Genomic DNA, 20,048 nt, shown 5'->3' with positions numbered 1-20,048 from the left:
ATGGATATAAAAACGCATAGGCAAACATTCGCAGGGGCAGCGCCCCTATCACGCCGACCGCCCGAGCGGGACGCCATCGCGCAGTCCGGCGCCCCGGCCGAGCGGCCGGCGGACCGACCCTGCATGCAGCGTGCTAGGGCCGCCGTGCAGGGCCGGTCACGGGTTAGCCCGGATGGGTTAGGGGCGGGGGCAGCACAATGCACAGTCCATCACCAATGCCGATCAGTCAGCTGCGGATGGTCCGGGAGCACATTTGTGCTCACACGGAGGCTGACGTACGTACACCATAACCATACACATACAGCGACGTACACAGATACATAACAATCCACGTTCGGAGCTGCTACTAGTGGCGGTGCTCCATCTCCACAGTGTTACGGAAAGACAGTCCGAGAGGGGCCCACTTTCTATCGTGCTCATTGTTCTTATTATTAATTTTGGCATTATACTTCTCACTGTCCTTGTCTGCTTTCAGGATTGCAATTAAAGCCGAAATTGATGGTACTCTTTTTGAACAAATGATGTGCACTGCAGCACTTACACAGTGATTTGCCAATGCATCATCCGTTATTCCCAAAATTACCTTTTGTAATGCGATTTTATCAGCTAGAAAACCAAGTTGCTTGCCTCTAAACCACGCTTTCAACTCATTCCATAGGTCTTTGGCTCTCGGACAGAACCAGACTCTGTGTTGAATGTCATCTAGTTGCCCACAATATTCACATTCATCTGAGTTCCTGATGTTCATCATTTTTAACAAGCTGTTTGTCGCTAGTATACGAGTAATTATTTTATATTTCGTACTTCTGTACTGCATTGGAGTTTCTTTTAATGTTAAATAAATTTCACTCCAATTTAAGGCAGGGAACTCGCTTTCCCATTTCGCCTCCCATTTGTTGTTTTGGCATTCAGTTTTCTTTCTTACTAGGACATTGTACGCATTAATGACTCGAGTTTCTGGGCTTAAAATAAAGCCAATGATAGGATCAACAATTGGCTGTTCCACCTTGTGCCTGTCCTGTGATGTAACCCAATGATTGGGAAGACTACTAATTAAAGCAGAAAAGTCAAGAAAATTTGCCCCTACACGATAAGTCTGGTTAAACTCATCAAAAGTCATCAACATGCTGTTAGACTTCAAAAGATCATTTATAGTCCTTATGCCACTTTCGTACCATCTCCTAACCCAAGTGCACTTAAACTTTGTGAAGTCGGAAAAGAAGATATTACTTCGAGTAATGTCATCATCTTCCATTCGGTAACTATCTCGGAGATCTGCTAGAGCCAGCATTACTTCTTTCCAGAACTGATTTCGAAGTCCATTTGTTTTCTTCCTAATCGCTTCTGCTCCTAAACCCCAGATAAATCCTATTTTTCGCATTTCTTTTTCTACAATTTCGCCCCAAACATTGGGATTTATTATTGCTCTCTTAATCCAGCTAATCTTTAATGCCGATATATAAGAGTCCAGGTCAACCATGCCAGCACCCCCCTTCAAAGTACTTTTGACCGTTGTTAACCGGTTTATCTTATCATTCTTTCCATTCCACAGAAAGCCAAATAGCATTTTCTTAAGACTCTTCAGCACAGCTGTTGTAGGTCTGGGAATTGACAGAAACAGATAACTGACTTTTGAAAGCAGGAGAGTTTTTATAATTGTAACCCTACCTTGTAACGATATATTGCGGTATTTCCATCTTCCTATTTCTCTTGCGACGTCATTGATTTTGTCATCATATGCTTTTATAACCTTGCAGAGATCATTTTCAAATGTTACTCCTAGAGTTTTAACTGATTGACACCAATCTAATGAAACTTTCCTTTGTATGCCTAATTACTTATTTCTTGCCACTGACTGAGGCACTTTTTTGTGCGAAACGTCTGGTTTTATTCGTATTGTTATTGTATTGTCATTCCCTGTGAGAAAAAAGGATAACTCTTCAGTTAGTAACCGTAACAGCGAAACGGCTCAATGTAACACAATTCACTGTGTATACGAAACCTATAATTGTCCCTAAGAATAATCCTATTTACAACTTTTAAAAAGATACAGCCTATACAGCTTGGGCATACATTTTTTTTTTCTTGCCACTGACTGAGGCACTTTTTTGTGCGAAACGTCTGGTTTTATTCGTATTGTTATTGTATTGTCATTCCCTGTGAGAAAAAAGGATAACTCTTCAGTTAGTAACCGTAACAGCGAAACGGCTCAATGTAACACAATTCACTGTGTATACGAAACCTATAATTGTCCCTAAGAATAATCCTATTTACAACTTTTAAAAAGATACAGCCTATACAGCTTGGGCATACATTTTTTCTGCATTAAGATAATATTCATTTATCTCCACAGAATATGGTAAATTAGTGCTGCTGAAGTTCGCTTTCGAAGCGTCTCCTCCAGGCATTCCACAGCTCTCGTGCCATTTTGGATCACGGAACATGGCTGGGCGCAGGACAGGCCGTCTGCGAGCTTGGACGGACCACGTGACCACCTCCTCCCCTCCCCCTCACTCCCGTCCCCTTCCCCAGCAGGGCGTCCGATCTAACCGCGCCCCAGGCAGTCGGCTCGGTCCGACCCTCCCCTGGTCGAGCCACGGCCCGGTGCCGCCTGAGTTTGTGCCGGGTGCAAAACTGGAGCAGTAACTAGCGCCGGAACTAGTAGTCAGCACGACCATCGTCAGATGGCAGGAGTAAATGGAATAAGCGGTTCCAGGTTTCAGAAGGAATGGGGCAGGAAAAGCGCTGAAAACAATGTTTTGCTGATATAGCCATTAAAAGTTCACTGAATTAGGAGAGCAGCACATCATTTTAAAGCCCTTCAGATGGTGGTTTTAATAAGCACACAATAATTTCCCAATTCGCCTCCAACGGTGTCACAGGCAAAGAATACGCTGAAATACTAGTGTGTACAGAAGCAACTGCGGGTCCCTGTACCAGCCATGCTTTTTTGTCAATAATTCTGAATCAACAAGAAATTAACAGTCGAAATTTTGCATGGGCATTGGTAACAACCTTCCTCAAGCAGCTTCATTGTTTTCAAGCGCATTCGACCCTTCATGAGCTCACAAAAAGGGTTCACCTCTGACCATGGATCAGGCATGAAAATGGAGGTCGCATACTCGGGTCGGCTGAGAAACTCTCTGCTTTACGAGTAATGGGAATGGTTAGGTCGGAAATGACACATGGGAAAGTGTCGGCGAGGATGAGTACAACATGATGGTCATCTAATAAAAACGGTGGCAAATTTTTGAAGGACAAAACCATGCGAGACTAACAGCGCTTTGAACGACCCTTGTACCGCAGCAGACTCGTGCTCCGGAAAGCAGCTGAAAATGCAGTCCTAACTATTGAAAACTGACTAGAAGCTCACAGACAGAGGTTACCCAGTTTCAAAAATTACAGGTCATCATAAAATAAAGACAAAATATCATTTAAAATTGTTTATAATATCTATAACGCTAAATTTTGAGGGAAAATAATGCGAAAATCGTCAATGCCGAGGACAAATGACCCTCCAAAAGTGTCAATTAATGTAAAGTTTTATCTAACGAAGTTTCAAGAGGCAGATCTGGAGCAAATAGCTTTCTTTTACACACAAAATCCGGACAAAACCGCACGATGGACAGGTTTTGGCAGTTTACAAAGCAGAACCTCTCCTGAGGAAAACACTACGGAACCCAGCGAAGGTCTTGGCATTGGGAATGACGAGCGTTCGGGATTTGCAAAATTTGCAAAATGTGTCTAAGAAACAGATGGCCGACACATTCTGCTACGATATGCTGCGAAAAATTTGCCCCTGGCACTTCCCATTTGTTCAGGAATGGGGTTGTTTTGAAAAGGAAAATGGTGCTTGGGAAGTCGGCGCCAGTCATTCATGAAGGAGTTAGCGCCAGAGAAGACCTACAAAATACTCACGGATGGTGTCGATGCAAGCTGTCGGCTTTCAGGGAGAAGCGGATGTTGCCGGGGAGCTCGTCAAACCTAAATCCGACGCAGAAACTGCAGGGGATTCCCCTACAAGAGCTTGAAAACTGGTAACCTTTTATCAGCCTCCGGCAGCTGACGGAGTGACGAAAATCGGTATGGGCAAATATTTTTGGAGATACAGCAAAGGGTTTGGTTTCCAACCTTCCGAATCAGTTGTCAAAGCATGCATATTTGTCTAGTGTACACACGGACACCAAAGCCTTAGATTTTTGGCAGGTTCTTATATGCTTTATTGACATGGGAAATGTGTAAACGAACTTTTGAGACACCCTGTATGCAAGGGGAAGGACGACAAAAAATGGTACAAGTGTAAAGAGCGAAACATATTGTAAGTAAGGGCTTATTTCAAAAAGAGGACAATAAAACCGTCTAATATTGACGGCGGCTCATGTGGCTCAATGTTTCGCCAACTGTGGGCAGTCAGGGTAACTGCTGAGTGGCGGGCGTGGCGCGACACGGCGGTGGTTTCATTGCTTTTGTCTGTTTTTGTTTGTTCTGTTTTTATTGTTCACGTTGAGTTACCGTTGCTCAGATACCTAAGTGCTTTTACTTTCTTCTTTTGCACCAATCTAATTTATATGTTTTTAATTTTACCTATGGTTTGTTTGGAATGCCAAATTATATGTCGATGTCTATGTCTATGTCTATTTGTCAATTTTGGAGCATAATAATTGACGCATTTAACTATTCACGGTGTCAGCTTCAAGTAATTTGACGGTTCGGCAATGCTTTCAACGATCTTTTATGTATGAATGAAATAAAGTAAAACATTAATGTTTATTTATTCGCGGTTCCTAGCATTTTCATATTCTCACCAGATTAGGCTGAGTGGCTCTACACCACATCCCGGTCCTACCGCGTGCCTAATTTTCGGCATCATTTAATTAAAGCCGACCTAGCCTGGCTCCATTTGTATGCTGCACTTAAGAATGTGCTGACGTGAAATTTATGCTCCGATCATCTAGAAAACAGGCTCTGTTTTATTCCAACTCTAAATCATTCCGCACAACGTGTGAATCAAGCCGATAACACGTATCCACATTCCTTTAATTAACTAGATCCAAGGCTGTCGTAGCCTTCAAAACGAAGACCTTGACACTAGCCCCTGAGTTCACTTGTGCGAGGTCCGGTTTGCACTACCTTCATTGTCCAAACCACCTACGATTGTATCGTCTAGCGAAGCTTACGAAACACCAAACTAGATTCAAACAGAAACCAGTTCGAATCTGATAGAGACACACCCTTTCCAACTTCGCCTGAAAATGTCTTCACGGCACAGGAAGTGCTCAATCTTGTCATTTTTCAGAAATAACACAGATCATATCTCCGCTGAGGTTGATTGCACTCCGCAATGCACCATCGAGCAAAAACGTGTTTTCGTTCTTGTATTGATGTGGTCGCAAGATCGACGCAGAATGCCGGGAGCAGGACCTGTTGCAACCAGTGCCGGAGGGGGTTTGGGCTACAGAGGTGACCGGGTGAACATTTACTGTCGCTTCAGTGTATCGTCGCCCTCCAGAGGGAGGGGACGCCCTGGAGCTTCTGGAGCTTCCGGAGCGAGAGAGACAGTAAGCGGTATTTGCTGGAGGTTAGTGGAATCCTCCAGCAAAAGGAGAAGGTCCTTTGGGACTGTCTGAAGGAAGTATCGGCGTCTTCTGGAGGAGGAGAAGACTTCGCGTACTCTGGGCTTATTTTGGAACGTCAGCAGACTGCCTCTCAAGACATTGAAGAAGACTGCCTCTCAAGACATTGCAGAGACTGGATAAATTATCAGAGCGTTTCAAGTCAGTGGTGACTGGCACAAGGCTACTCATCTAGAGAACTACAAGCTAAAGAAGCTCCAAGCTCATCCAGCTTGGCCCTTCTCGGCCTCACGATGAGACTAAAGGCAACTGTCACCGCGTGTCTCCTCCTGGCTTCTGTCTTGGTCTCCACATCCCACGGAGCAGATGTGGAAAGCAGCGTGGCATCATCAGAGAACAACCGTGAGGATCGAGCGTTCATCGGATCGACAGTTCCACAACAGTCAGTCTATCAGCCGCAGTCATATCCATATCCACAACCACAGCCGCCGAGATATCCACAACCACAGCCAACATACCCACAGCCGCAGCCAACATACCCAGTGAAGCCAGTCCAGCCAAAATACCCACCACCTCCAAGATACCCAGCTCCGGCAAGATATCCAACGCAGCCAAAATACCCATCGCAGCCAACGTACCCATCACCGCCTGTGGTTCAGCCACGAGTGTGTCAGACGCCGTACGTTCAGGGTGGCTGTCCGTACGACCAAGTGTGCACCGCAGACTACCGGTGCGTGCCACTGAAGCCGACCGGATCCCGGTGCAGCAGCGAGTTCGAATGTCTCTCGGGCAAGTGCCGGGAAAGCCGCTGCGTGCACGACGAGTGTCTTGGAGAAGGCTTCAACTCGGGCTGCCCGGCCGGCCAGGAGTGCGTCCAGACGAGGTCTGGACGTGTCTGTCGGCCTAGAGATGACTCATGCAGACCGAAGATGTCGCCTGGAGGCTGCCCAAGCGGAAGCTACTGCGGTCAGGAGGGTCGCTGTACTCCCCTTTTGGACGTGGATGCGCCCTGTTGGAGTGGCGTCCAATGTCTGCACCACGTGTGCCGCGGACACGTCTGTAAGCTGGACGCGTGCCCGCAGCTCGACTCGGACCAGGATTGTCCGGTCGGCCAGTTCTGCTCGTCCAGCCAGCGCGGCAACATCTGCATCAACCGGCGCGCCGACGGCGAGGCTTGCTCCAGCGACGCACAATGCCAGTCGTACCGCTGCACTGGACACCGCTGCAGGCGAGACACCTGCCGGACCCTCCTCTCCAGAGACGGCTGTCCCGACGGCCACATCTGCCAGCAGGGGCAGCACGGAAACCTCTGCGTCCCGCTGCTAGCCCGCGGCGCCTCCTGCAGCTCGGACCGCTCCTGTCTCTCCGACTCCTGTCGCGCGGGACGCTGCTACGAAGACCTCTGCCCGACACCCCTCGAGCCCCTCGGCTGCGGTCCCTCTCAACTCTGCGCTCATACGCTCTCCGGTAACGAGTGCATGAGAAGGGTGGTTGCCGGCGCCGAGTGTTCTGATCACCAGCAATGTCTCAGCAACCTCTGCCTTGCCAACATTTGCCGACTGGAGCTTGGCGCTTCTTGCAACATCCGAACTGAATGCGCCTCTCAAATCTGCGTCGCTGGCCAATGTCGCGCACCGGGTGGTTTCGATGATGACGTCAATGGCTCAGACAACGACTTTGGAGATGGTTCTGGCCGTCCTCCTGGTGGTTCTGACCGTCCTCCTGGTGGTTCTGACCGTCCTCCTGGTGGTTCTGACCGTCCTCCTGGTGGTTCTGGACGTGATCCTCAGGGAGGACGTGGTTCTCAAGGAGGACGTGGTCCCCCGGGAGGACGTGGTTCTCAAGGAGGACGTGGTCCCCCGGGAGGACGTGGTCCCCCGGGAGGACGTGGTCCCCCGGGAGGACGTGGTTCTCAAGGAGGACGTGGTCCCCCGGGAGGACGTGGTTCTCAAGGAGGACGTGGTCCCCCGGGAGGACGTGGTTCTCAAGGAGGACGTGGTCCCCCGGGAGGACGTGGTTCTCAAGGAGGACGTGGTCCCCCGGGAGGACGTGGTTCTCAAGGAGGACGTGGTCCCCCGGGAGGACGTGGTTCTCAAGGAGGACGTGGTCCCCCGGGAGGACGTGGTTCTCAAGGAGGACGTGGTCCCCCGGGAGGACGTGGTTCTCAAGGAGGACGTGGTCCCCCGGGAGGACGTGGTGGTCAGGGCAGCGTTCCAGGAACTCCAGGAGGAAGATCCAGGAACTCCCCAAGCGGAGCGGACATTCTCAGTGTTTTGTCAGAGAGTTCCTCAGGTTCTCCGGAGACCTTGCTGCAAGCGCAAATCCACTCTCAGATGGAGGCAGGGATCCAGGAAGGAATTCAACCCGGAATCCAGTCAGAGGTTGAACCTGGGATCCAGGAAGGAATTCAATCGGGAATCCAGTCGGAGGTCGAACCGGGGATCCAGGAAGGGATCAAGGCAGGGATCCAGAAAGGGGCTCCATCGGAGATCCAGCCCGAGTTCCAGTCAGGGATCCAGTTCTGCACCGATGACTCGGATTGTGGCCCAGGACGCTGTGTGGTAGGTTTCTGCGCACTGAAGCTGATGGACATTGGTGAGGACTGCTCTTCCATCGGAGCTGCGTCGGGAGACCAGCAATGTCGCAGTAACCACTGTGATGAGACCACTAACAAGTGTGTGAAGGGGGCCCTGGAGCCGGGTGCGATTTGTACCGATAAACAGCAGTGTAAGGGAACATGTATGGAAAATTATTGTGTAGAAGTTGTCGCAGAAATAGAAGAAGAAACGGAAGAAGAGTAAAGGAAGAAGAAGTGAAAGAGGAATGAAAATAGTGAAAGAGAAGCCAGAGGAGCAAAAAGAAGAAGAAATGATGGGCGAGAATGAGAGGAAGATGTGCGTCATAATTGGATGTGTTGAAAATTGGACTCTAAAGAAAATATCGGAACCACGAATCTCAAAGTCGTCATCTTAGTGGTTTGATTCCGACGAAGTTAATGGACATGGAAACTAAAACGAGATGATGTCGTCACTCGATTCTCAAAACCGCACTATGACTCTTAAAATCAGACTCTTCCATGTGCGATTCTTAAAAAACTGCGATGATGTTCTGAATGCTTGTTTGCTGATTTTCATATAGACAAACTACCTGAAATGTAGCAATCTGGCATCTATCATCACCCAATAAGCCTTCATTGGGTGATAATGTACCAATAATGTGTGTGTAATTACGGATAAGGTGCCTATGGTTGTGGATAGCTGTGGTTGCTGTGTTTAATACCAACCCAGGCATGTCGCGTTCGGTGTGTGTCTCACTCTGAGTTTGTAAATACAACAATGGAGATAAGCTGGATGTTTTGAAACGTAACGTTGAGAGTAAGTCGGATGTGTAGTGATTGCGATTTGTGTCTGAATTTATAAATACAGCGATACATATAAGCTATACCTCTGGAAATAGTTTGTTCGCAACCCTCGCTGTCCAACATACGCCGCGCTGCGCCAGAGAATGTATATTTTCCAAACATGGCGGCCGATAGGGATGGTCCGTTCACTTAGTGGTGGGCCATATTACACGTATTTGTAAAAGTAGGTACACTACACTAGCCTTCATAGAGATGAGCATTATTGTTGCTTATATGAACATCGGGGGTGGGGGTTCAGGGTGATATTTAGGGATATAGCGTTGACAGACTGGGATGTAACATGACTGAAGATTGGAGAAAACTAGATGAGTTGGGTTTGGTTCTGAGTGGTGGAAAATCAACGATGAGTGAAAGGGTGTGGACTTCTTTGGATGCATAAGGCCTGAGGAAAAGATATGAGCAGTAAACACCCGTGGCCAGAAAGGGGGCATTTGGGGGCAGATGTTTTTTTTTTGCTCTAAAATTCGAATTCGCTAAATTCAAACTCAGCTAAAAAAACTAGCCTAAACACATGCAAAACTCGAAAAAGTGAGTCGAGGTCACAAGAAGTCAATGACCTGACCTGACCTTCAGGTGACCTTTTCACACACCCTAATGCAATGAAGCAACATCATATCACATGTTTGAACGCTTGAAACCACGAAAAGACTGCACACGCGTGGCGGGTGCGAGCCGACATGTGCCCTACATGTGCCTAGCCTATGTAATCGCGATTCCGGCCAAACATGGTCTCGGAAAGTAGGTCACAGGTTAAAGGTCATTTGGGTAAGGGTCATGCAGTTTTCAGGATACGTGTAAAATTAGTTAGCTCGACAGTGCTGAAAGCGTCGTCGCGATCAGCCAATTTTTACGCGAGTTAACCCGCGCCCCGTTGGGGGGGGGGGCAATTTAGCCCCCCCTAAGATCTCGAGAACCACGCAACCTAGCGACAAGCGGCAAACGGTGTTAGATAGCCCTATCAGGGAACTACCTTGTGACCCAATTTTATTGACCTAGGTCAAACCGATGACGTCACAGGTCAGGTGAAAGGTCGAATTTTCACCGTTTACAGGCATTTCAAGAAATGCGTTGTACAATCGAGTAAAATGCATTTCATTGAAAATAATCGATGGGGAAATGTTCTTCAAACACATATTTTGCTATTTGAGGTCACTGATACCAGGTCAGGTCACAGAGGTCAGGTCACTGGGGGGGGGGGGGGGGTCGCAATTTGAAGTGTCGTGTGATACATGTTTTATGGTCCATTTTACATGACAAATGCGATTATGTGGGTCAGGCAGACTTTTGGGCCAGCTTAGGTCACGTTTTGGTCAAGGTCAGATCAAGGTCAGGTCAAGGTCAGGGCAAATTAGGCCAAATTTCAAAGTTGGTATTTTTGCATAAAATGGGTATCGATTCGATGCAGCTCGTCACGGGGAGTTCAATGGTGGTCTTGGTTTTGCCGTACGTGGTCTAGAATCGCTAAAATTGAGTTCAAAAATTTGACGTCATCATTTTTGAACAGTTTTTTCGCTATAACTTGGCCAAAAACGAGATATCGATCTGAAATTTGGTATGTATATAGAAGAGCACAGGGACTATCATATATATTCCGTTTTTTTTCGAAATTCGGATTTTGTTTTGGATTTTTTTCTAGTTTTTCTAAAAAAAAATCAATTTCTTGAGTTGGTGGGGTCAAAAACCCAAAACTTTAAAAATCGGAGATAGCAGTTTTGTAGCGCCGTTTTTTTTTTGTCTACTAGACCATATAAAGAACTTTGAAATTACTTGGTAAATGTAAATTTGGTGAGCGTTTCAAGATTGCATGTTTTTTGCTCGTTTTTGCTCGAACATGACCTCAGTTTGACCTCAATAACTCCTGACCTGAGGTGACCTAAGACTTGAAATTCGGTGTGAAGGTGTCAAATTGATGCCCGGGAAGGTACTGAAAGTTTGGCGGCTCTGTGCGCCGCCGTTTTCTTGCTATTCAGGAAAAACCACAGGGGGGGGGGCAAAATGGCCCCCCCAACGAGGCGAGTGTTAATGGTGAAAACCAATGGGGGATCCATTCGACACCCTCTCCCTCCCCTTAGGGGGCGGGGGATAAAGAACTAGTAATTTGATTATTTCATCACCTCTTACTAATCATAACAAATGTGTACCTCCTGCAGAGAACAAAACAAAACAAAAACTCTAGGTATTCCTAACCCTCGCCAGCACAGGCCATTTTGCGTCCTGCGACGGCACAATGGGGGGGGGGGGGGTACGACGCCCCCTCGCGTTTGGCCCCTGATCGAGCTAGAGCTTCGCGGAAAAAACGAGCGTGTTGCCCGTATCGAGAGGAAGCCGATGATATCCAATTTTAAGGTCCTAGGTCATCGGGTGACCTTCCAGGTCAGGTCAATGACCCGAAAATCGGGAAAATCGGGACCTGTTAGAAAGTCGTAAAGTGTAGCTGCTATGGGGTTTTCGGGGCGCTGATCGCGAATATCGTGTTAGTTTTGATCAGAGATGATGGTTTTAAGCATTTAGACCAGGTCGGGTCAGGTCAGGTCAGGTCAACCGGTAGGGGTCGTGACGGGTATTCGTAATACGTGTCAACCGCCTCTGACAGCTTAGTAACATGTTACGAAGGCACCAAAACTACTTCGTAAATGTTTTAAATTCGAAATAAGCTCCAAAAACTAGCCTAGAAACATATAAAACTCGAAAAAGTGAACCGAGGTCACCAAAGGTCAATGACCTGACCTGACCTTCAGGTGACCTTGACATCCACCCTAATGCATGGGGGCAGCATCAAATCACATGTTTGAACGTTTGAAACCACGAAAAGCATGCAAACACTTGGCTAATGCGAGCCGACATACGCCGATTCGCGATTCCGGCCAAACAAGGTCTCGGAAGGTAGGTCACAGGTCAAAGGTCATTTGGGTCAGGGTCATTGAATTTTCAGGGTAGGTGTAAAATTGATCAATGGGAGGGTACTAAAAGTTTCGTCGCGATCGGCCGCTTTTTACGCGAGTTATTCGCGAACAACCTTAGGAGGGGTTGCATCAACCCCCCTGTGCCGGCGATGTATTTAATGGTGTACTAGAAGAAAGCATAGCATCAGGAATAAACCATGAGCATAAGCGTAAGAAATTTTTTTCACACAGCTTTTTTAACCCTCGCCCGTATAGGGGGGGGGGTCGAACGGACCCCCCCATGGTTTTTCGCAAATAACTCGCGTAAAAAGCGGCCGATCGCGACGAAACTTGCAGTACCCTCGCGTTCATCAATTTTACACCTACCCTGAAAATTTCATGACCCTGACCCCAATGACCTTTGACCTGTGACCTACTTTTCGAGACCATGTTTGGCCGGAATCGCGATTCGGCGTATGTCGGCTCGCATTAGCCGCGCGTTTGCAGTCTTTTCGTGGTTTCAAGCGTTCAAACATGTGATATGATGTTGCCCCCATGCATTAGGGGGATGTCAAGGTCACCTGAAGGTCAGGTCTGGTCATTGACCTTTGGTGACCTCGGTTCACTTTTTCGAGTTTTATATGTTTCTAGGCCAGTTTTTGGAGCTGAATTCGAATTTAGCAACCATATGAACATTTACGAAGTAGTTTTGGTGCCTCCGTAACATGTTACGAAGCTGTCAGAGGCGGTTGACACCTACTAGGAATACCCGGCAGGACCCCTACTGGTTGACCTGACCTGACCTGACCCGACCTGGACTAAATGCATAAAGACATCATTTGTGATCAAAACTAACATGATATTCGTGATCAGCGCCCCGAAAAACCCAATAGCAGCCACACTTTACGACGTTCTAACAGGTCCCGATTTTCCCGACTTTTGGGTCATTGACCTGACCTGCAAGGTCAATCAATGACCTAGGACCTTAAAATTAGGTATCATCGGCTTCCTCTCGTCACGGGCAACACGCTCGTTTTTTCCGCGAAGCTCTAGCTTGATCAGGGGCCAAACGGCAAGGGGGGGGGGTCCAACGGACCCCCCCCCCCCCTTATACGTTCGCGGCTGGAAAAACACCAATACGGGCGAGGGTTAAACATAAACAAAAACACGATGAACAGGCGTGAACAGTACTAGTATTGTGTATTGTAACTTAACCCTCGCCCATGTAGGGGGGGGGGTTGGTGCAACCCCCCCCCCCCCTGAGGTTTTTCGGAAATAGTGTAAAAACGGCGGCGCTGCGCGCCGCCAAATTTTGGGTACCTTATGGGGCAAGACTTGCGCATCTTTTGATAAAAAAAAATTTGACCGGGTCATGTCAGGTCACGGAGTTATGACGTCACAAAGGGAACAGCCTCCGGCCGGATTTTCACAAACTGAGTGCCAACGCCCGAGGTTTCCTGCCGGTGGTACGGACATCGGTTGATGGATCGTTATGAAACTTCCCATGCATGTTGGGGCAAGTATTGGCTATCATATGGTATAAGAAACTTGACCGGGTCAGGTCAGGTCACGGAGCTATGACGTCACAAGAGGAACAGCGTCCGGTACTATTTTTGAAAAGCGCCCGAACCACTATTTTGCTAATTCTTGTCACCTCAATGGGAATATGCAGCAATATTAGCTTCTGTAGGGAGCAAATGGACCTCCCAAATCCAAAAATACAATCAGATTTCAAAAATTTAAATATTGATTTTTCGAATTTCTGCCGCCGACTGTGACCTTGCCGACTTCCGGCGCTCCCAACGCGCCATTTTTAGAGCTAGGGAAACGAAATACATACCAAACGATAGAGAATTGATCAAGGAACACGATAGTGAAGGTTTCAAGTCGATATCGCCCACCGTTTTGCCGCAATCGCCGCGGAAAGTTGAAAAAAAGTCTATTTTTCCGAAAATTTGACCTTTGACCGGTCAAAAGTAGGTCAAATGTTGACCTAGGACCAAAAAATATACCACCAATCGCGAGATCTCGGCGAGAGCAATCCGATGGTGTTTTCCGCTAAGCTCTACGACGCTCCGTTTTCAAACGCCAAGGGGGGGTCGCACCAACCCCCCCCTGCATGGGCGAAGGTGGCAGATCGCCGTTTACGGGCGAGGGTTAAGTAATGCACACGAATACATGAGATATACGACAGACAATGATATTATGGAAGCTCCTATGGCTCCTATGGCACCTAGAAACACCAAATTTGGTAGGTAGGTGGGCTTTCAGGAGTTCTCGCCCCTGTGCAAATTTGGTTGCTCTAGGTCAATATTTAGGGGGGTTTTGGGGGGTATAAATGTAAAAATTTCGCTAAAAACAGGTCAAAAGTTTTTCGCTTATAACTTTAGATCTAATTAAGATAGAGCAGACAGAAAAGCACCAGTGAACTCAGCACGTCAAGGCGCGTCGAATGATATACTTTTTAGCTTGCTTAAGTGTACTTAAAGTTTTTCTTAAATTTTAAGTAAACTTAACTTAATAAATTAAGTTCAAGTTAACCAAATTGCATCATATCGCATGTCATTTGATTCGGCTGATCACCAGCAACACAATGATACCATTTTTTAAGCTCTAGCGTCATTATGTGCCAAGTTATTGGCAAAAACGTCATTTGACCTCAGTTGACCTCATTTGACCTGACCCATGGATAAGTACACCAAACAAAGAAGCACCATGTGACCTGCTGTTAAGTACTGTGGTTTCAAAGCACAAAAGTGATAGAACGAAGCGGATATCTCCAGTATTTTCCGAATTTAGTATTTTCCCATAGGCTTAACATTACGACGTAATGACCTCTAACTGACCTCAGGTCAGTGACCTCAAAAAACCCGAACTATATGTTATACAACTCGGTGAACTTAGCACATCCTGAAAGTTTGAAGGAAATCAGTCAAAAACTGTGAGTTGGACAGGTGCAAAAAGAAAATTGAAATTTGACCATGACCTTGTACCGGTTTTTCTGACCTGGTGACCTGACCCAAGGTCACCTGGACCTGAAATTTTCAGATCATATGTAAAAAGGTTGCTCCATAGGCTGTGCCAAATTTGGCGGCGCTGGGCGCCGCCGTTTTTACGCTATCTTTGAAAAACCTTAGGGGGGGGGGGGTCGCATCGACCCCCCCCCCTGCCAGGGCGAGGGTTAATGGTGTACTAGAAGAAAGCGTAATCAGAAGTAAACCATGAGCATAAGCGTAAGAAATTCCTTCACAGATTTTTTAAACATAAACAAAAACACGATGAACAGGCGTGAACAGTACTAGTATTGTGTATTGTAACTTAAGTAATGCACACGAATACACGAGATATACGACAAACAATGATATTATGGAAACTGATAAATTATCGTGGGATTGAAGATAACTATATAACTTTAATAGGTATTTACGTATCATCTACTATTATAAATCTTAAAAAGTCCGCCGCCGCCGCCGTCGGGGTTACGCAGTCGGTGTTACTCCCAAAAACGCTTATTGCGGCGCCGTCGATTGACGCAGGAGGGTGAAATTTTCACGACTCGTGGGTCACGTAATTCAACAGGTCGTATTAAATTTTGGGCACGATGCGGCCAGGGGTGCACCCGTGGCTCGTGCTCATGTGCGCCATAGGGTTAGCATTAGAATCGCGACCGGCGCCGAGCAGAGGGCACGTGCTTTAGGCTCAGTTGTTCGCTTAAAAAACTGAGTGAAAAGCATCAGAGCCGGCAGGTCATTGACCTTTGACAACGAATACCGGCGCCGGGCACCCCTCGCCAAGGGGATTCGCCAGTAAATACGATAAATTTGTTTTTGCAATATCTCAGCCGTTTCTGGGCCGATTTAGCTGAAACTTGGACTGTCGGTGGTAGGTGGTAGTGCATGGTAGGGTAGGGTAGGGTAGGGTATAGGGTAGGGTAGTGTAAGGGTAGGGTAGGTAGGGTAGGGTAGGGTAGGGTAGGGTAGGGGTAGGGGTAGGGGTAGGGTAGGGAAGGGTAGGGTAGTGTAGGGGTAGGGGTAGGGGTAGGGGTAGGGTAGGGTAGGGGTAGGGTAGGGTAGGGTGGGGTAGGGTAGGGTGGGGTAGTGTAGGGTGGGGTAGGGTAGGGGTAGGGGTAGGGTAGGGTAGGGTAGGGTAGGGACTAGGGTAGGGTAGGGTAGGGTAGTGTAGGGGTAGGGTAGGGTAGGGTAGGGTAGGTTAGGGTAGTGTAGGGTAGGGTAGGGTAGGGTAAGGGTAGGGTAGGGTAGTGTAAGGGTAGGGTAGTGTAGGGTAGGGTAAGGTAGGGTAGGGACTAGGGTAGGGTAGGGTAGGGTAGGGTAGGGTAGGGTAGGGTAGGGTAGGGTAGGGTAGGGTAGGGTAAGGTAGGGTAGGGTAGGGTAATAGGGTAGGGTATGGTAGGGTAGGGTAGGGTAGGGTAGGGTAGGGTAGGGTAGGGTAGGGTAGGGTAGAGTTAGGTAGGGTAGGGTAGGATAGGGTAGTAGGGTAGGTTAGGGTAGGGTAGGGTAGATTAGGGTAGGGTAGTAGGGTAGGGTAGTAGGGTAGGGTAGGGTAGGGTAGGGTAGTAGGGTAGGGTAGGGTAGGGTAGGGTAGGGTATGGTAGGGTAGGGTAGTAGGGTAGGTGTAGGGTAGGGGTAGGGTAGGGGTAGGGTTGAGTTCAAAAAGGGCCCAACATACAAAACACTTGAACACCCCGCAACTATCACCATCCCTTACAGTTCAATTAAAAACAGCTACCCAAATCTACCCAAATAATACAGCTAAAAATACAAGTCAATCACCCAAAACTAATGCACCCGTAACATAACATAAATCAAAACATACAGTTATCGCGTAAACCTGTACCTCTAGTCTACTATTATAAATCTTAAAAAGTCCGCCGCCGTCGGGGTTACGCAGTCGGCGTTACTCCCAAAAACGGCTATTGCAAAGCCGTCGATTGACGCAGGGGGGTGAAATTTTCACGACTCGTGAGTCACGTAATTCAACAGGTCGTATTAAATTTTGGGCTCGATTCGGCCGGGGGTGCGCCCGTGGCGCGTGCTCATCTGCGCCATAGGGTTAGCATTAGAATCGCGACCGGCGCCGAGCAGAGGGCACGTGCTTTAGGCTCAGTTGTTCGCTTAAAAAACTGAGTGAAAAGCATCAGAGCCGGCAGGTCATTGACCTTTGACAACGAAGGCCGACACAGGGCACCGCTCGCCAAGGGGATTCGCCAGTAAATACAATTAATTTGTTTTTGCAATATCTCGGCCGTTTCTGGGCCGATTTAGCTGAAACTTGGACTGTCGGTGGTAGTGTAGTGTAGGGTTGGGTAGGGTAGGGTAGGGTAGGGTAGGGTAAGGTAGGGTAGGGTAGTGTAGGGGTAGAGTTATAGGGTATAGGATAGGGTAGTGTAGGGGTAGGGTTATAGGGTATAGGATAGGGTAGTGTAGGAGTAGGGTAGGGTATGGTAGGGTAGGGTAGGGTAGGTTAGGGTAGGGTAAGGTAGGGTAGGGTAGGGTAGGGTAGTGTAAGGGTAGGGTAGGGTAGGGTAGGGTAGGGTAAGGTAGGGTAGGGTAGGGTAGGGTAGTAGGGTAGGGTAGGGTAGGGACTAGGGTAGGGTAGGGTAGGGTAAGGTAGGTTAGGGTAGGGTAGTAGGGTATGGTAGGGTAGGGTAGAGTTAGGTAGGGTAGAGTTAGGTAGGGTAGGGTAGGGTAGTAGGGTAGGTTAGGGTATGGTAGGGTAGGGTAGGGTAGGGTAGGGTAAGGTAGGGTAGGGTAGGGTAGGGTAGGGTAGGGTAGGGTAGGGTAAGGGTAGGGTAGGGTAGGGTAGGGTAAGGGTAGGGTAGGGTAGGGTAGGGTAGGGTAGGGTAGTAGGGTAGGGTAGGGTAGGGTAGGGTAAGGTAGGTTAGGGTAGGGTAGTAGGGTATGGTAGGGTAGGGTAGGGTAGAGTTAGGTAGGGTAGGGTAGGGTAGGGTAGGGTAGTAGGGTAGGTTAGGGTAGTAGAGTAGGGTAGGGTAGGGTAGGGAAGGGTAGGGTAGGGTAGGGTAGAGTAGGGTAGGGTATGGTAGGGTAGGGTAGGGGTAGGATAGGGTAGGGTAGGGTAGGGTAGGGTAGGGTAGGGTAGGGTTGAATTGAGTAACATCCTAAGTTACAAAGGGCTCGAAAAACTCGCATGCATCACCATCATTCTTTACAGTTCAATTAAAAGCAGTTACCCAGTTCTAAACAAATAATAGGTACCAATAAAAATGCAAGTTTCTACACCCAAACTAATGCATCCGTTGATCATACATATCAAAACATACACTTATCGCGTAAACCTGTACCTCTAGTGTTTCTTCAATTAAATTTAGCCTTTTGTTTCAATTCTCCCATAATTTACCTTGAATCTCCCATTTATTTCATCACCTTCATCGTCTCATTTCTCATTTTATCTGTCGCCTTCGTCTTTCTGGCAATCTCATTCTTTCCCTTGCCTTTTTGTCTTTTTATTTTCACATTAGGTATTTAATTTCCCTCTAAACTCGCCCTGGTGGGGTCTGTTTATAACGCGACCTGGTGGGGGCGGGGGCTATTTTTTGCCCCCCTCGTATCTCCGAAACCACTTGACGGATCCGCAAAATGCAAACGGTGTTCGAAAACCTGGTCAAATTTGGTGAGAGAAATCCAATTTTATTGGCCTGGGGGTCATCGATGACTTCACAGGTCAGGTCAAAGATAAAATGTTTTGCCGGTCGCGGGTCTTCTAGGGAATGCGCTATAACATCGAGTAAAACGCATTTTATTGAAAATCAGCGATAGGGTGTCAGTTGCCTAGTAAGTACATAGGTATGTTGCTATTAGAGGTCACTGATAGTACCAGGTCAGGTAACAGCCCAGTAAACATGCCGACGTCGGCCCGACGTCGTCCGACGTCGGGGTGACGTCGGCAACTCGGCATCGGCATGCCGACGTCGGCCCGACGTCGGTCCAACCTCGGCACGACGTCGGCTGGATGTCGGATATGCCCGCATGTACCGACGTCCAGCCGAGGTCCAGCCGACGTCGGGCCGACGTCGGACCGAGATCAATTGCTGAGGTCCAGCCGACGTCGGGCCGACGTTGGGGCGACGTCGGACCGACATCGGCCGCTGTTTTGACCGTTGAAATAATACAAAATACATGTTTCGTGTTTCATAAAGAGCTTCTTCTGTATTTAAAATATCCTCAGGAAACTCAAATCTTCCTCCACGCCGCAACCCCCCGATCTGACTGGACGGGAAACTTTATCCCATTTGGGATTGCCCGTAAGCCGAGCTCGCCCGTAGCCGGGTGCGGTGAGTGCTTGGGGGCTGCTCGGCCTATCCTTTGGTCAGGCTCAGCCCCGGCAACTCACCAGGGCCGGGCCCAGTTCATATAGAAAGGCCAGTCGGCAAGTGTCACTTTGCCAAAGTGCCACTAATCAAAGGGACACTTTGGGAAACGTTGGTGCAGGTGTGTAAGAGTGGCTATATGAATCCATTGTGGGGTCGCCCTTTCCAATAAGTGTCACGTAACAGCAATGGGACCAGGGACTCTATATGAACTGGACCCAGGGTGCTCGCCAAGAAGACCAATGTCTCCATCCTATGATCCTTCCGGCTCTGAAATGGTCTTGTCAGACCGAAAGGGCATAAGACAACAAAACAAACCAAGTACGTTAGATGGCTGCGTGGTGTAGTGGTTAGCGCACTAACCTCGCGTTCGAATGACACGGGGTTCGAATCCCATCGCCGGCCGGTGCTTTTGGCGTGCTGTCCCAGTAAACATGCCGACGTCGGCGACTGGGGGGCTCGAATCCCGCCGCCGGTTGATATTTTTGGCGCGTTGTCCCAATAAACATGCCGACGTCGGCCCCGTCGGTCCAACGACAAACGATCTCGTCAACCTCGGCAAACGACCTCGGCCTGACGTCGGCTCGACGTCGGCTGGACTTCGGCTGGACGTCGGAACATGCGGGCATATCCGACGTCCAGCCGATGTCGGACCGAGGTTGAACCGACGTTGGGCCGACGTCGGCATGTTTACTGGAAGGTCAGGTCAACAAGGGTCACCACATGAACCCAATTTTACTAGGGCTGTGCGATGCATGTTTTATGACCAATTTTTCATTTCAAACTGAATGGTGTTGGTTATAAGACCATCGGGAACGGTTTAGGTC

General features: G+C 48.2%; 1 protein-coding gene across 2 annotated transcripts; it reads left to right on the top strand.

Moving 5' to 3' along the window:
- Positions 1-7,244: 7,244 nt before the first annotated feature.
- On the top strand, positions 7,245-8,918 carry LOC122367625. 2 transcript variants are annotated; one of them, XM_043340927.1, is made up of 2 exons: positions 7,245-7,391; positions 7,464-8,918. In XM_043340927.1, exons 1-2 carry the CDS (start codon positions 7,257-7,259, stop codon positions 8,136-8,138), a joined length of 810 nt encoding a protein of 269 aa, XP_043196862.1. In that variant the 5' UTR covers positions 7,245-7,256; the 3' UTR covers positions 8,139-8,918. The 2 variants fall into 2 exon arrangements, with proteins under 2 accessions (XP_043196862.1, XP_043196861.1); XM_043340926.1 differs by having other exon boundaries at positions 7,245-8,918.
- The last annotated feature ends 11,130 nt before the right edge of the window (positions 8,919-20,048 follow it).

Source organism: Amphibalanus amphitrite, unplaced genomic scaffold (assembly GCF_019059575.1).
Source record: "Amphibalanus amphitrite isolate SeventyFive unplaced genomic scaffold, NRLGWU_Aamphi_draft 000883F_arrow, whole genome shotgun sequence".
NCBI lineage: Eukaryota > Metazoa > Arthropoda > Thecostraca > Balanomorpha > Balanidae > Amphibalanus > Amphibalanus amphitrite.
This window is presented reverse-complemented; position numbering and strand designations above follow the sequence as displayed.